Below are 17,569 nucleotides of genomic sequence, written 5' to 3' on the forward strand. Positions count from 1 at the left end.
ATGGGTATGGGGTTTCCTTTTGGGGTGATGAAAACGTTTTAGAACTAGATAGAGGCGATGGTTGCGCAACATTATAAATGTACTAAATGTTATTGAATAGTTCACTTTAAAATGATTGATTTTGTGTTATGTGAATTTCACTCCGATTAAAAAAATAAAAGAGAATAAATAGTGTTTTAATGGAGTGGTCTTCTGAGCCTAGATATGTTTCTTTTTTTTTAAGTTTCAGAGACATGAATTTATTCGATAAAAAATTTGAAAAGCCCTAAAATGAAAGTTTTATTCCACAGACTTAGAAATGACACAGAAGAAAAGGACTGTAAACATTCTTTAAAAAATTGAATTTCTATTCCTTATCTATACAATGAAGAACCCTACATTGAAAAATGATTGATTTTAGTGTTTTGCTAAATTGGATCTACAGAAAAAGCCCAGGCAGATTGATGTTATAGAGATTGTGGCCTTCAAGAAACTTAAAAAAAAACAACAAAACAACATTTTGGTTGAACGGTGTCATTATCAGCTTCACCTGTGAGGGAAATTACTCAAGGGAGATACTGCCTCTGTCTTGTGTTGCGCTTCTTGGTATTGACAGATCCATTAGCAGATATAATTAGAAAAGCAGAGTTGGACTTTGAATAATTAGGCTAGAGTCACAAATGATTGCTAGACACAATAATGGAAGCTGTTGTGGTTCAGCATGCTGTTGCCTGCTGTAGAGAGCTGGGTGACATGTGTGTTGTTGCTCTGTGCAGCGGTTTCTTCCTTGTGTTGGAAGCTGGTACTTTCCCAATAATAAAGTTTGAAGTAGCAAAGACATAGCTTTGGCTCTTCTGCAGATGTCTGAAGGGCTTCGTTTCCAGGGAATAAATGGGGCTGCAGAATGTTTTTGCTAAACAAAACATTGTCATAGCAAAATTAAAATCTATTTTATCCCAGGAGTGTTAAGAAATGTGTGGTTTTGTGGATTATGTTTTTTCCCCTTTTCATTCCTTTCTTTATTTTCCTTTTCCTCCTGGAATAATGGTTTATTTATATGAAGTTATTTTCTAAAAGAAAAACAAAGCACTTATCAAAAGATATTTGGACTCTCATGCCACTCAAAATACCTTTCCAGTAGGCCTTATATATTTTGGTTTTTAAAAAGCCTGTGAATTGAGTGAGGAAAAAACAACAACAAGATTTCCAAGGGATTCAAAATATAATTATGTGGTTTTAAATTCTTTGTTCATCTCAACACCAGTATAGAAAAGGAAGGAACTAGGAAATAGAGACCGGGGTCAAATACCTGCAGATGAATCCTTGAAGACTTTGATGCAAATTGTAATGGCGTGGGAACGAATGGATGGCAAGCTCTTCAATACAGACTGATGCTCACACTGTGTCTTGGCTGTGTTAAGATCAGGGATAGGAAGGGTGTGGGGTATCCATCCCTCCACATTGATCAAATACCCCATCCAGACTCTGCAACATACCAGGTCTTGGCTTTGGACCACATGGGGTTGAAAATAAAATTGAAATTACTTGCCAGATTTAAAGATTAGGAGAGTTTCTATGAGGATCCAGATGTCTGACTTCTTTTTTTTTTTTGTCGTTTTTTTACTTCTTTTTTTTGGTTTGTTTTTTTGTCAGATTTCTGACTTCTTGAAGATAAGAATTAGAAGTTTGGGCACTACTGAGCCCGCGTGCCCATTGGCAATAACCAGGATAGGAGGACAAGGTGACATCCCTTGGTGAGGTGGAGCTTTGGTGTTCATTGTTCTTCCCTCACTTTGTCTCACTTACTTTATCCATTTGGCCCCAATGACCTGAATTCCTGTCCTTGAGATCTGCACCAGACTCTCTACCAGGTCATGGAATGAGATGAGCTGCCCAGGCTGGTGGGAGAAGCCAGCTGGAGAGCTGGGCTTTGCACAGCAATAACAAAGTCCTCATATGGGATGAAGACACAGCTAGTGAGAGCAGTGGGTGTCCAGCCTGGACCCTGGGCTTGCAGACTGATCGCTACAAATAGATTATGGGACATGACAGATTGGAAAGTGGAGAGAAAAGTGTGATCTGCAGATGGATGTTGGGCCCTAACAATGGCGTTTCTCAGATTGGAGAGTAATGCTGGCCAAGACAACCTCATCAGTGTCCCTCGTCTTCAGAACATGAAGAATTATATTTAGAATTTTAACTTATGATGAGGTGGCTGATGTGGTTCAGTCCAGGAAGCCAAAGTAACTTCAAATAACTCACTCTTTTCCTTGCATCTTTGCTAGGAAGATGGGAACCTGGAGACACTTTTCTCCCGCAACCCTGCAGGCATCTGCAGCCTAGAACTCCCCTGGAAAGCTCCTCGCACTTCCAGGGGACAGTCAGAGCAAGCAGAATCCCTTCTAGTGCCAGGGACAGGCAGAAGGCTGGGACCCTCGGACAGCAGTGATGTTGATCCTGCCATATTGGCAATAGATTGTTTTCCTGTCTCTCTTTCCATCTCTCCACCCATTCACACATGGGCTGTTCCTTAGTCCCATTTTGGCTCTGGTTTGGGGGGAACTCTTTTAGGTCACATTGAAAACTTTTTTCTTAGAAACTGGTACTTTAGTGTCCAAATTGAAATAATAAAATCACTACATTTTAAAGTTGGACACTCCTTTCAGAATAGCCTATCCAGGGTCTTAATTTTATAAATGAGGGACCCAAGAGATGGGGTGGGAATTATATGACTTGCCCAAGGTTACATAATTTGTAAATGAAGTCAGGCAAATATTACAAAAAACAAAATAGCGGAGAGGTTACTCTGATGGGTGGGGTGAGAAATAGACCAAGAGGCTACAATTGGTATGCCCATCCAAACAGATAAACCTTTCCTTCGTTTGTTGTTTTAGTAATAATATGGTGGATTGGGCACTTAAGAACTAGATTTTTTTTAAGGTTAACATTAAAATAGAAACATGAAATTAATACCTTTAATCATATTTACAATAGGTGCCTGGTTTTGCTTTTTTTATTGCAATAAAATTATTGAGTTTCATTTTTGTTTTTTAACCATGAAGTTAAACTTACTTTGACAGCTTGTGTACCAAAAATTAAAGCCATAAAAATTGCTGAGTTTTGACAGGAGATACATCTTTAGATTTGAAGATAAAAATTTAAAAAGTATTATGTTTTATTCAGGAAGCATTTAACTATAAAGTAGTTGATTGACTAATATATGTAGTGCATTGATTTGGGGTGTGGGTGGGACTGGGGAAGGATTTAATGGCTCCAGCACAATATTGTCATTACCATCTGCAGATGACCAGTCCTCCTGGCCAGCTCCCCATCCATGACTGCCAACCACTGGGTATTGATAGTTTTCAGTTTTATCAATTACATACCCATCATCCCATTTGATTATCACAACCACTCTATGATGGGTGACAGGCTGATGTTGTTATCTCCGTTTTATATGAGGAAACTTAGTGGTCACATGCCCAGGATTCATGCTATTGAGGAATGTAGCTGATACTAGAATCCCAAGTTTTCTCCACACATCGACTACTTTTTAAAATTTATTATAGTGTAATACATAAGAGGAAACAAATATTGGGTTGTCGGGAAAGTCATGACATATTTTTCTAAGTTTTTCAATGCAAAAATGCGTCATGAGTTTCCCAACGACCCAATATATATGTTATCAAAAATCTGAGTAAAGCTTATAGCAATAAGAGTTTGAAATACTTGAACCATTTACAAAATAGTGAACTGTAGAGGCTGACTGAGTATGAGGTCTTGTATTCGATGACTCACAGATGCTCTTTATATACAGTTTTGTCAAAGAAGAGGGGATCTTCCTGCTGCATGGTATTTTTAGGTTTGATAGATACCTGAAATCACCCTCCAGAAAGGCCTGCACCCCTACCAAAAGTCCCTTCAGTTTTTCAAATAAAACAACCAGCATCCATGCCACACGCATTTGCTTTGTGATTTTTTGACAGCAGAGGACACCTGCTCCCTGGGCACACAACCTATGTGCAGACCTGCTCCTGTCATTTGCTGGGCCCAGGAAGAGGCTGTAAGAAGAGATGTTGGAACTGGGCCAGCACTAGGGTGAGGCGAGTGAGGCAACATTTTTAAAAAAGACCTGCTTAGTAACAGTGCCATGCTGAGCCGTATTGGAGCTTGAGACAAAAACGAAAAAAATCAATAATAACCGATCCCGTCTTAATTAAAATTTTTGATATTTTGTTCATTATGGACTTTGCATTCATTTTCACTTTTTAACATATTGCATTAAATGTTTATTTATCTTGGTTACTGAGTTTTTGGTGCCCATTTAAATTTTGTACCTGTGGCAGGTGTCTCCTCACTCGCCTCATCCTCATCTCTGTCTCGCCTTGGGCCTGAGGATGCACACACGGGACACTGTCCACCTTGGACACAGACCGGGGAAGAGGCCTTCACAGGCTCTCAATGTGGGAATTCCAGGGTTGTGGCTGTGTGATTCAGGATGTGGGTCCCAGGTGGGCGCGTGCCCTTCGAGCCCCAGGTTCCTTGCTGGTAAAGAGAAGAGTGGGTGGAGGAGGGCCAGAGCGGAGCCCTCAGGAGAGCAGTTCTCAGCCCAGAATCTCTTGGAGGGCTTGCAAAGACATAGATCACTCAGATTATGATTCAGTAGGTCTGGGGTGGGGCCCTAGAGTTCCTGAATGCTGCTGCTACTGGACCCGGGAGCACGCTTGGAGGACACCTACTCTAAAGCAGGGGGGCCAGAGCAAGGCGCCCCTTTTACCTGATGGCTTTCTGTGCATGGGAATGTGGAGGGGCTCAGCATTCTTTACCAGACTTACCTGTAGGTTTTTATTGAGCAGCATAGCCAGACTGTATCCTCCAAGGGAAAGAGTGCAGACTTTTCTGCTTTCCTGGCCAGTTTCATCTTTGTCACTGTTATTGATGGTGGTCTCTCCAGGATGCCAGACGCTTGCTTTAGAGTGAATCATTGCTATAGATTTTTTCCTGTAAATTTCTTGCATGATGTATGGAAATGAGAGCTATAACATCTGACGTTAAGTGGTATTCTTAAGTACCTCTAGATTTTGGTTTTAAGTTTGTGTTTTAAAATAACACATTATGTTTAAATACATAAAAAACTTTTAAATAATATTGTTTTTACATATAAAGAAGAAAATTAAAATGTCCCATAAACCCTCCACCCAAATCAAATGATCACTGTTGATGGTAATATTGAAAGTACAAAATAAAAACCACCTTTCCATTCTCCCCTCTCTACTCCAGTCCTTCTCTCTAATTTTAGTTTTTGTGATTCTTTTCCAGACATTTTTTTATTCATGTCTATCTATCCTTCTAATTTTTTGTACACAAGAGTATCATATGATAAACACTGTTACAAATCTTGGCCTCTTAATTTAGTAATGTATCTTGGACACATTTCCATCAGCACATAGCAGATTTAATCTTCTTAAATGTTTCATAGGATTCATCATTGGGGTTCCCCAGTCTTTAGCTAACCCTCCCATGAAGAACTTTTTGGTTCTAGGTTTTTGCTATACAAACCACCCTGTAGTGAATACCTTTGTCCATATATCTTGAAAAACATTTGTGAGTGTAGTCATAGTTGTCATACCCAGGAGCGGGGTTGCTGGACAAAGGGTGTGTGCACTTTTAGGTCTGAAGGCCAATACCACATTGCCTGCTAGAAAGATTCACTCCATCAACCATGATGAGCATTTCTGTCTCCCCAATATTCTTGCCTCTCATGATGGATATCATACAAGTAAAAAGAAAAAAAAATTCTTTTATTCCACTAACAATCAAGTATAAAATAACTAGGAATAAACTTGATAAGTATGCAATATCTATGTGAAAAAAACTTGAATATGCACCCGAGGGATCCCAAAGAATTTTGAAAAAATGAAAATTATGCCATGTTCTTGGATGGGAATTTGTAGCCTGATGAAAGTATTCATTCTCCTTTAGTTAAGTTATAATTTGAACATGGTCCAAAACAAATGTCAACAAGATATTTTTTGGAGGGAGTAAAGACTGTTTGAGAAGACAAATAAGAATAGACAGGAATAATCAGAAAATAAACAGGAATATAGGAAGATTCAGGAAATAGTCTGGCCAGATGTTAAAATGTAGTGTGAAACTAAAATTATTAAAATAGATTAATGGGTCACAGTCATAAATATAAATATATTCAGGAATATAATATACGATAAAGGTGACATTACAAACCAATGAAGAAAAATGGATAAACCTTGGCGGGGGGGAATGTTTAATTCATATTGCATAAATTTCAAATGGATCAAAGATTTACATGGAAAAAATGAAGCATATCCTACAAGAAATCACAGGAGAATTATTTTATAATTCCAGATCTCTCATGACATAAAACTCAGAAACTATCGAAGACAAGATTGACAAATTCAGCTTCATTAAAAAAAGTCCTTCATGGCAAAAACCCATCTTATGCAAAGTTAAAAGACAACAAATTGAGGGAAAATATTTGCAACCGGTATCACAAATAAGAGCTAAATGTCCTAATATATAAAGGGCTCCTATGAACCAATAGAAAAAAGGAGCAATAACCCAATAGTTAGGAACCGTTAACAGAAAAGGCAACACAAATAGCATTTGAACATGAAATGTTCAATTAAAAAATGCAAATTACATAAGAGAAATAGAAATTACTACCTCACAGGGGTCATTTTCTTACTATGAGATTAGCCAGTGATTGTACATCACTGATGGGAGGTAAATCCATACTATTTTGTGGAGGAAATCTGGCAATATCTGAAAATATTACAATAAATGTGCTGTAGCCCAGCAATTCCACACTTAAAAAAAAATTTTTAGTTGTATGATATGTGCATTACATGTGAAATCATGTAGGAGCAATATTTTTCATTGCAGCATGACTTATAAAAGCAAAAGTTTGAGCAGTTTATGGTACATCACACCAGGGCACACGGCGTCTGTGGAAAAAATTGAAGAGCTCTGTGTACTACTGTTGAATGGTCTCTTAAGAAAAGTGTACTGATAATTGATAAAAATTGATTAAAAGCAAGGTGCATTAATGTTATGCTACCATTTGTATAAAAAGGGAGGGAGATATATAGACTTATTTACTTGTGTATGAATTCGGCAATTGTTATTAATAACATGTATATAAAAAATGGATAACAGTGATTGCCTCTAGGGGAAAAAGACTGAGAGGCAGGGGATAGGGCTGGGCTGTAAACTTTTCACTGTATTGTACCTTTTGGAATTTGAATCTTGTGTATCCTTCTTAAGACATTTTTAAATCCAAATTTTAAAATAATTCAGTAGGCGAAACTATTTGTTTTGATGTTGAGCTAATTTCGGTGTCTTTTCAGATATTGATGGGCTTTTTATGTTTTTTAAGGCAATTGCCTGTTCATATACTTTGCCCATTTTTTTTTTCAAATTAAGAGAGGGACTTGGATGGGGTAGGGCAGGTGGTTTTGATGGGCCTCTGATGAGCTCTCCTCTCTCCACTCCCAGCTGAGCTCCCGCGGTCCTCAGCGGTGAGGCTGGCCTCCCTGCGAGACCTGCCTACCCAGCTCCTGGAGCTGTACCAGCAAGGATTCTTGCTGGTGACCCTGCACCCTTTCGTGCAACCAACCCACGAGCAGGAGAAGACACCCCTTGAGCACATCTTCAGGGCCATCCTGATCAAGAAAACTGAAAGGTAAGGCCTCTCAGGGTGGGTGGTTAGCATCATGAGGTGGCTAAGGTATGTCAACAGGACCTCTGCCCTCTGACAGGCAATGCAAAACATTAGATTTTGGATTTTTAAATATATTTTGGATTTATTGGCTTAAACTCAGCTAGAAAAATGTTCTGCTCTAAACAGGTATACTCCCAGAATGATGCAGCTAGTTCAAGTATAATACTATAATGGTTAGGAAATACACTAACTTTTTTAAAGGCTACCTCCAAACTTAATCTCTTTCCCCAAACTCTAGAAATACTTGACCATTTTGAGCCCACCATAAGTTCTGTCAATCACTCAGGAGGAGAAACAAAACCCACTTGAACCAGTGCTGTAATTGATTTGGTCAGGATTTTGATTTTGAAGCCTTTGAGGATGTTTTTCAGTAGGGCTTGCCCAATTGAATGCTTACTCTTCTATTTTTATTGGGACTAATTACCACAAGAGAGATGGAGGTTGGTTTCTCAAAAGGAGCAATAAATTTAATTTTAAATATATTGTTTTAAACAATGAAGATGGGAAAGGAAACACAGTGTGTTTTTGCTGCTTTTGTAGAAATAAAAATGGAAAGAAAACCTGGCAGAGGAAATCAGATATCTTTTGGCCAACTTTCATGGGAGGAATGACAACATGGGCCATATTTTAAAAAGAGAGAAAGCGCAGAGTGACTGCTGCTTTTTCTCTCTTTTTAAAAAGTTCCTTTGCTGGGTGGACAAACATTGGACTAATAAGGCTAAGCCGGGAGGCGGGAGGCTGCATGGCTAAGACGGGCTCTTCTTTTCTGACAAGCAGGGTTCTTCATGGCTTCATGGCTGATCAAGCTCTGGGGCTCTTAATCCAAGTCACCATGCATTAGAATTTGAAATGAAAGGTGGCATGCACCTTTGCTAATGTCCAGAATGACCACGGTATTTGTAGAGTGAAGCTGTTTTAAAACATCTGCCTTTTTTGGCATATTGGTTTCTTTATGTCTGCAGATCAATACCAAGGTCAATCACAAGAGGAAATTGTTCTAGGAGCCATAGTGGTTTTAGGCTCCGCTGACAATGTAAGACATGCATGACGACTCTAGGTCACATTTATTGAGCGTCACTGTGTTGCCAAGCTTTATGAGTATCATTTCATTCTCATAATCAGCCTATGAAATAGATACCATTTTTATTCCCATTTTAAAGGTGAGGAAGCTGTGGCCCAGACGTTGAGTTATTTGTCAAGGTCTCCTAGATGGCAGCAGGCAGAGAGCTCTGACTTGCTCCCAGGCAGGCGAACTCCCTCCCTGCATCTTAACCCTGGTGTGAAGTGCAGGCTGTGCTTCTGTACCCATGATTCTTATGGGCAATCCCTTTGTGAGAAAAAAAAAAAGTGGGGGAGGGTAGCTTTGATTTTTAGATAAGGTAATAATTTCATTACTCCTCCATTTTACTATCCAACAGTCTTTGGAATTTCAGAAAGGAAACAAAATAAAACTGATTTACCATGTGCCTTTCAACTTACATAAGGCATTCACTTGGCTCCAGTATTTCTGTTCCCTAAATCATTCCATCGACCTTGATATTTAGAGGGGAGAAGTCCACTTTGGTAGGTCACAGGAGTATTTCTTAGTGTCATTCCACTATAGGAGGTGATGTTAGCACAGGACTTGCCATGGAATCAGCACACTATAAATGAATTTGACTCTAAATGTGAAGATGCCTTTTTTTTTTCCTGCAATGGAACAGCACAAACTTTTATGTGCCTTCTATGAATCTCCTGGGGATGTCATTCAAGTACAAAGTCTGATTCAGCAGGTCTAGGGTGGCCCCGGGACTCTGCATTTCCAGCATGTCCCCAAGTGATGCCCATACTGCTGGTCCATGGACCACACTTAGAGGGTGTGGAGGATCTGACTAATTCTTGTCTGGCTCCATGCCTGTTACTCACCAACACTACTGGGGATTGCCACTTCATGCCCAGGGAGAATTTTGATTACCTGGAAAGGTGAGAAAGACCAATGGGCATCTGGTTAGAGGGCCTGTGTTCTAGGCTGCTCTTGGCGACTAGTAAATGGTGTAGTGTGGGGGCACATCAGTAGATATTTCTAGCACTAAATGATTTTCAAGTCCTAAGCCAGTTCCAAATTATCCAATCAGATGAGGTGGGTGAGGAATCTCTCCTTTTCAGGAATAAGGACTCCCACATTTGGGACTAGTCCATTAAAACCAGTGGTGAAGCTGGGGTGTTCAATTGGGGTTCTTTACTTCCATGGAGGACAGGCCATGAGCTAATGAGTTGACTTTCTAGAAGAGAAAATGGGTCAAGCTATTAAGAAGAATAAGACACTGGTGTGCAGGGGGGGTTTCAAGAAAGAGAAGATGACATTCTCCTTGGGTTTGAGTTCACTCTGGTCCAGAGGGACGGGTCCAGGGGACCTGGATTACCTGCCTGGATGACTTTAATGAACTTCTAACTCTTTGATAAGCAGGCACAGAGAAAGAAATTCCTCGGATAACGTTGTCCTGGGTCTTTGAAACTTCCCCCGCCTTTTTTTTTTTAAACAAATTACAAATGGTAATTTGCAAAGTACAGTAACAAGAATGGTAATTTGCCATTCTCTTGTCAGAAATGACTAAGAGAATTTACGCCACTTCCATTCCCCATTGGTATTGGATGGGAAGAATAATGGGAGTGGGAACGCGGTATTATACAATATAATTTTAAAGTGCAGTCATTTTCTCTCCTGGAAAATGCAATAATCATGTTTTTTGCATTATGAGGACAAGACCCCACATTATTGAAAACAAACAAACAAACAAACAAACAAACAACAGAAGCTTTTCTGTATCAGTGGGGAGTTTAAGTGGTCGAAACAAAACAAAGAAATCTTATGTGATTAATTTTTAATATAAACAGTTAAGATGATATTTTCCACAAAGTGTGCCAAAGTTCTGACAGCCTTAGATGATGTTAAATGAAATGATTTCACTTTCCAAGAGGAAGTAAATGCCTGGTTAATATTTTCTGAGTAGATCACGTTAAAAGAGTTGTAGATACACTTTCTAGATTACTATCAGTCCATATCAAGTTTGTTAGCAAAAATCACCATGGGATGATGCCTGGAAACTTGGATATGAACTTTAATGTGTTTGAAAGGTGAACATAACATTTTTAGCAAATAACTAGCAGCAAGGAAAAGGAACCAGAACTATACAAGCTTACATTCATTCATTCTCTCAGTCATTCATTCAGTCACTCAATCATTCATTTGCAAACACTGAGCTTATTTTCTTTGTAAGGTATATGCTAGAATCTGTGCTTGGTGGGAAGGTAGAGGGTACAGCTGCAAGGTTCACCTGGGCGTGGAGCCTGCCTTCCAGGCACCTAAATTTAACTGAGACTATAAGACATGCACCTCATGCCATAGGAGTTGGGAAAAAGGAGACGTCACCTCCTGCTATAAAGAAAACTAAGGAAATGTTTCTGGAGGAAGAAACTTTTCATTTGGGCCTGGCTTCTTTTGGGCAAACATAAGAGTAATTCACATGAGGTGAGAGGAATTTGTCTTACAATGAAATGTTTTCTAGTGGAGTTTAGGTAATTTAAGAGCATCATTGACAATCAAACTGGATTATTAATGAGTCATTCCCAAAGCTCGGTGCCGTAACATTCCTCTGAGCCCTCTATCATTTTGACAAATTTCATTTAAATCCATGAAAAATTGCTTGATCTTTTCTTTTGAAAATTCTGATAACTGCCGTTTCATTTTAAAGTGGCAGGCCAAATCACACATCTAACTAGAAATTCTTCTTAATCCTAAGTGTGTTGAGTTTAAAGTCAGTCACTTTGAAAACTGAGACAAGAGTGAAGAGCTGAATGAGATACTTAGAGAATAAGTAGAAAGGGACTTTGTATTTCCTTCTCTCTACTCTTTCTTTGGAACACATAGTGATTTTTAACAGACAATATAGTTACTTACATTCACTCGGAATTCTAACTACAGTTAAGTTGTCCTTCATTTTTTTCGGGCCGTTTTCCTAAGATCGAGTTGCCAAAGACCTCAACACTTGATGGCTAAGGGAAGTCAGTTATTAAAATGTCACTTCTGATGTTTCATGAGTGTGGGTTTAATTCTAGGTCGTTCTATGGCGGTAGACGTAAGTACAAAAATGCATTGTGCTGCTCCATTCTTCAGCTGCTGAATTGTCGTTGCTCACACAGAGAGCAAGCTCAGAGTGTCAGTGATGTGTTTGTCATCACTAATGGGTTGAAGCCGTTTGGGTCCAGGTCTCCTGGAATAATGCCTTGTGTGGTACAGGGGACCAGGACATCTGTGAACTCTGTTGGCATTCATCAGGTGCCTTTTGGACTAGAGTCAGGGTGTGGGGCACAGAGAGGAGCTGCAACTAATGCAGGGACCAGGATTCTGAAGCCCTGGTGGGAGGTGGAAAATGCATATAATCAAAACTGCCCTGGAAAATCTCTTTAATTGCCCATGAAATGTAATACTGTAGCAACTCTCTACCTGACCAGTGCATGTTTTCCTTCAGGACTGCATCAGATCAGTGTTTCCAACAGCGAGCCCCATGGGGAAGTTGGTTGGGGTTTATAGTGAGTGTTCATTAGAATCACACCTAGGGTGCTGAGATATTTGCACCTAGAGAGGTGCGTGTGCGCGAACTGAGATTGAGGAAACAGGATCTGCACGCCTTCTATCTCACATCCATTCTGGGGCACATCTGACTGCTGAGTAGAATAACTGGCATCGTTTTAAGTGGTAAATGTTCTTCTCTTTCAGTTAGATTTTTCTAAGATAAACATATGTGATGCAGATTCACTATGCAAAGATGACTCGAAAGAGCTCCCAGTTCTCAAGAAACTTATCTACTAGGGAGATGTAAAGTATATATGCAAATTATGTGAGTGGCCAGCCAAATCTATGGATCTTGGTTTTCACCTCCCACCTGGAATTTGTTAATGGGGGTTCTCTAGAGAAAGAGGCTCCGAGATCCCATTTGCTTTGGGTCTGGAATGGGAGCACAATTGGTGAGAAGGGTCTTCCCGGCAGGGGGGCTGGGAAAAGCAGACCACGGATGATGTGGGGCGACTGGAATGTGAGGTCCAGAAGGAATCAGGGAGAAGAGGTATGAGAAGCATGTGGGGCCTGGATCAGGAGGCCTCTGATGTCCGGACCGAGGAGTTTGAACTTCATCCTGAAGTTAGTGGGGAACCAATGCAATAGTTTTGTTGTTTTGTTTTGTTTTGTTTTGTTTTGTTTTGTTTTGTTTTAGAGGATCAACCATGAGAGGTGCTGAGTTTTCAAAAGCTTAAGAGGGCAAGAAAATGGAAGTTGAGAACACATAGTGATAGCTATAGTGGGAGATGATCGGCAACTAAAGTAGGTTGTAGTAAGAAGCTAAGGAAGAGACAGACGTGAGATGTGCCTGATTGGAGGAAATACTGGATTTAACGTTTATCTGGAAAAGGACAGCATGGAAGAAGAGGAACAATCGAAACAGGAGTGAGTTTCTGACTCCTAGTGGCTCGGAGGACCAACTAGAAGAGGGAGGGGGAAGGGGATGTGTCTGGTGGGATTTTCCCAGAAGAAAACCCTGAGAGGATCATTATGGAAGTGCTCCTAGGAAGAATCCAGGACGTATCCACCACAGGAGGAGCGTGAATGGCCTCAGTTGGGTTGTATCGTGTTTGTGGCAGTTGCTGGTGGCAGGATGTCCACTGGGAAGTGTTCACCAGGTAGTCAGGAGCTGTGAGAGAACTGTGAGCTGCGTGAGGCTGCAGAGGGCCATGTGAGGCCATGATGAGCCCATGGAGACAGGCCCACATCTGTGTTGCTGACTGAGCCCAGGCTGCTGTGGTCCTCATTTTCTATACCAGATACCTCTGGCGATTCTCAGAAGAGATGCAGTAGCTTGCTGAGAGGAGAGCTGTGCTAAGCAAGTTGCTCTGTCCCAAATTGACCATATGCTTGGAGCCAGAGAAGCTTTTCCCCTCAGACCATGTCAGCAAGCTGGATTCCCAAGTACTGTGAGCAGCACAGATTGTTACATGGGTCAGCTCTGGCCACCCAGCATCAAGTGATGCAGAGAGAGACAATTCTTTTGGCATTTTGCTGTTTTGTTTCCAGGAAAGTAAATCTCACAGAGTGCTCAGCTTTACCCCGTACATCCCCTCTTGGGGCCAGAAATCTGAAATCCTGAAGACTCTGCCTTTATTTTAAGATAGGACTTGCAAACTCACGTGCCTACAAGGGCCAGGCTTCTTGAGTGGGGACGCATGGGATTTGGAGAGCCAGGACTGAGCTCTGCCCCCTTGCCAAGTGTTGCCAGATCTTGCACTTTTTACAAGAAAAGCCAAAAATCTGGGGGGTTTTTTTTGTTGTTGTTGTTGTTTTATTTGAAAACCTCTCTTTTTTAACCAGTGCCTCACTTTTCCAGAATAGCATTGTGTATCCCTAACCCACTCCACTGGCTGCCATTTTGCAACCTTGGAGATGTCTGATGCTTTGCTTTGGTGGCGTTAATCATCTACCCTTTGAGCTGCCTATTTTTCCTTTCATACACAGCACTCTGCAGACTTCTCAGATGCTCTTGTTATTGTTTTCTATGTGTCTGCCCACTTCCCCTCCCCCTTGCTAATTCTTCTTTCATCTTTGGATTCCTATTACTTAGAGTGCCAGGTGCTGAGTAGGTGTTGCTCAATTGAATTTTCCTGAATCGAGGGGAGTAAAACCATCCCTGAAATTTTGCTACCATCATTCATTAAAGGACCATAAATTCATGGCAAATGGATGTGTCTTTAGTTTACGTATTTACCAGTGCTAGAAGTGCATCTTGATAATGCAGCCACACAGCATGGACCCAAATAGTGAAATGCGTGCGCACACACACACACATACACGCACACACACGCACAATTCTTTCATTGCTTAAGTAACAGTCATTTGCCACAAGGTATGTTATTTTTCACAGTTTTTTTCTTTAAAAAAAATCCTCAAAGGATGGCCTTCAAAGGAAAGGAAATCTTTGTGGACCTTAAGTGGAGTACAGATGCATTACTTTGCCTATTTTACAGCCCACAAGATAACATGAACATTTTCTTTGGCATTTGAAAAGGGCAAAAATTGGGAAGTACAAAATTATATTGGAACTAAAAAGAAAATTCTTTTAAAAATTGTAGTTGACAATGTCCTCTTTAAGTGGCCTTGGGTCTCTTCATGTCTAATTTCTACCAATTACTTTGACTCTTGGGAGAATTATAGGGCTTCTAGAAAGAGGTTTCATAATTAAACGAAATACACAGCGGGTGGTAGCGCCTACCGGGGTGTGCCCTAGAAAATGCTCACGCACAAGGCTGGAGTTCAGCCCTGGAGCCTGCTGATTGTTGGAATCACACATGGGGAAGACTAGTAATGCTGGGCTTAGCAGTGATTGACATGTGTTACTGTGGCAGAGAAGCCAGAACAGCTGGTTTATTCCCAGGGAGCAGAGATCTGGGCAGGTGGATGCAACGTTCCTTTCTTATATCAGAGGAGGGAATACAAAGGTGTTGTTTAGTACAGAGATCGTTATTTTGGATTCAGATATAGGAAGGACCCCCACTCTTTGCTTGCGGCTGCCCCTCGTTGCTGGTGTGGTATCATCCTTCATCAGTTTTTCTCAAGCTTCCCAAGGTGTTTGGAGAACTTGATTAGCGCTCCCTGGCTGCCACCTTGGCCCCTGTGGAGCTGTCCAGCATCACCAAAGACTACCTTAATGTATTCCTCCTATTTTCCCATCTCACATGGAGTGACACTTTTCTGGCGTGTTGAAGTTTCAGGATTCACTGTTAATTATTGTGTTTGCACTTTCCAATCTAATATGCTGGGCGTAAAACCACATTCTGTTGGGGAAAGAGAGTTTGTTGCAATCCACACCCCTAAATGGCTTGCCTAGTTATTCATATTCTCTCCCTCCAAGGCATCGGCTTTTATCCCAGTGGAGAGAACAAGAGAGATGTGAATTGTTTGTGTGAAAGTTCATTCTCCCCGCCCCCAAGCCCCTGGCCATCTTTTATAGCTGTGTCCTTGGTTGCCTGTGTCTTTCCCCACTTTTTATTTTTTATTTATTTTGTCTCCTCAGAGAGAGTATTAGCAAACTAGTGATTTCCAGTCTTTCCCCAGAAGTAGTTTGAAATTGCAAAGAACAGTGAGCAGGTACCCACAACAGAGAAGCACAAGCATTAAATTTCTTTGAATCTTTCTATTGATCTTAAAACTTATGCAAATACTACAGTACCATGAAATGTCTGTATCTGTTTTAAAATTAAATAAAAGCTCCTTCCTTCCACATGTACACACAATCTTTAAATAAAAATGGAGTCTCTTGGAAGATTTATTTCTGTGGCATTGTAGATGGACTATAGGGACACATTATTTTGAGGACCATATGCACATAATGTAGGTAATTAGTTGCAAATCATTTTACTAAAGTGTTAGATTTTTGTATTTGTATGCCTATCCCATATTAAATTTAGGAACTCAGATTGTCTTACTTTAAATATTCCTGGAAAAAGTCTTTTTCATCTTTTCTTTGTCAATTAGAGTAACTGAGATTGTGTGTGTTTTTCAAGCTGAGAAGGATATAATGGGCATTACCAGTGATGGGTCCTAGAAAAGACAAGTACTGGTTGAATTTTACATTTTTATCTATGAATGCAGCAGCAGGTGAAAAATAACTTTTGGATCCATATAAGTACATTATTAGTGATTTCAATGTCTTGAGATTTTGATATAATGATTATGTCTATAATCTAGCTGTTTTCTATAATTTTTTAAATGGTTGAAAGATAGAACCATTTTACAAAGAGGAAATGCTATAAATACGATTTAGCAGAGTACATCATTTCATTTGCCTCTTATTCATCAACCACGAGTTGAAACTTAAAATGGCTACAAAGACTTTAAAAACCAAATTAGTAACTCATATTCATACAACACCTGTTTTCTGAGGGTCTGAGAGCACTTTTGCTTCATTCCTGTATGTGTTCAGTGTTGTAATTTATTTTCATTGTGTCCTCATGATGGTTGTTTTTGTTGTTAATATTTGTTGAAAACAGTATAATGCATTCAACACAGGGTTTTAGACTTATTCTATTTTGTAGCCAAAAGGTACCATTATCTTCCCTTATCCGCTACCTCCTCCCATTTTATATCCTAGAAAAATTAGGCTGAAGAAGTTACCGATGACTTCTCCGTACTGAAGTGTGGGGTGGGTTAGTGGGAATGTGTGGTAGGTATGGGGTTTAAGTTCTACCTTGAGGCTCATGGCTCAGAAATACACCATCTTTCAGCTCATAGGCCCTGGAGCTTACTGAAGGGTCCCCAGAGAATTCCCAGAATCCTCTGGGCTTTGCAGCATTCCCAGTCCCCATGGTAGGCTGTGCTGTCAGAGGACTGGTTATTCCCAAACTGTCTTTAGGACATAGAGCTGCCACTGCAAATTATTTGGAGCTCACCGGATGGCTTCATTCAGCCGCACTAACCAATTCTACAAAAATTATGGTTCTTAGGCCATTCGTGCATCATTTCCCCTCTGCTCCCTAAAATCAGAATGTATTTATTAGGTATCTTGTGTCTTCTAAGGAATAGGCTTTGTTAGAGAGAATGAGATGAACAGTCCCGGCTCTAAGGAGATTTGTAACATACCTAACTTGTTGAAATTTTTGTGTTCAGGCTTTTGTATTTTAAGAGCCCAAAATTGTTCTGTCAAACCACCTGGATCTTACTAGGAACAAAAAAAAAAAAGGCCCACTTTTCTTGTGAAGAACATCTATTTATATGCTTGCAGACACTTCCTAATACAATTTATAATTTAT

The 17,569-nt window shown here is 40.2% G+C and overlaps 1 protein-coding gene across 1 annotated transcript in view; it reads left to right on the forward strand.

Annotated features, from left to right (window-relative positions):
- RFTN1 (raftlin, lipid raft linker 1) overlaps positions 1-17,569 on the forward strand; it is a 198,128-nt gene that overhangs the window by 77,921 nt on the left and 102,638 nt on the right. The window contains exon 3 of the mRNA XM_019667171.1: positions 7,513-7,699. Coding sequence (XP_019522716.1) covers positions 7,513-7,699 — 187 coding nt within the window. The remainder of the gene's footprint in view (positions 1-7,512; positions 7,700-17,569) is intronic.

The sequence above is a fragment of the Hipposideros armiger genome, unplaced genomic scaffold (genome assembly GCF_001890085.2).
Source record: "Hipposideros armiger isolate ML-2016 unplaced genomic scaffold, ASM189008v1 scaffold_486, whole genome shotgun sequence".
In the NCBI taxonomy this organism is placed as follows: domain Eukaryota; kingdom Metazoa; phylum Chordata; class Mammalia; order Chiroptera; family Hipposideridae; genus Hipposideros; species Hipposideros armiger.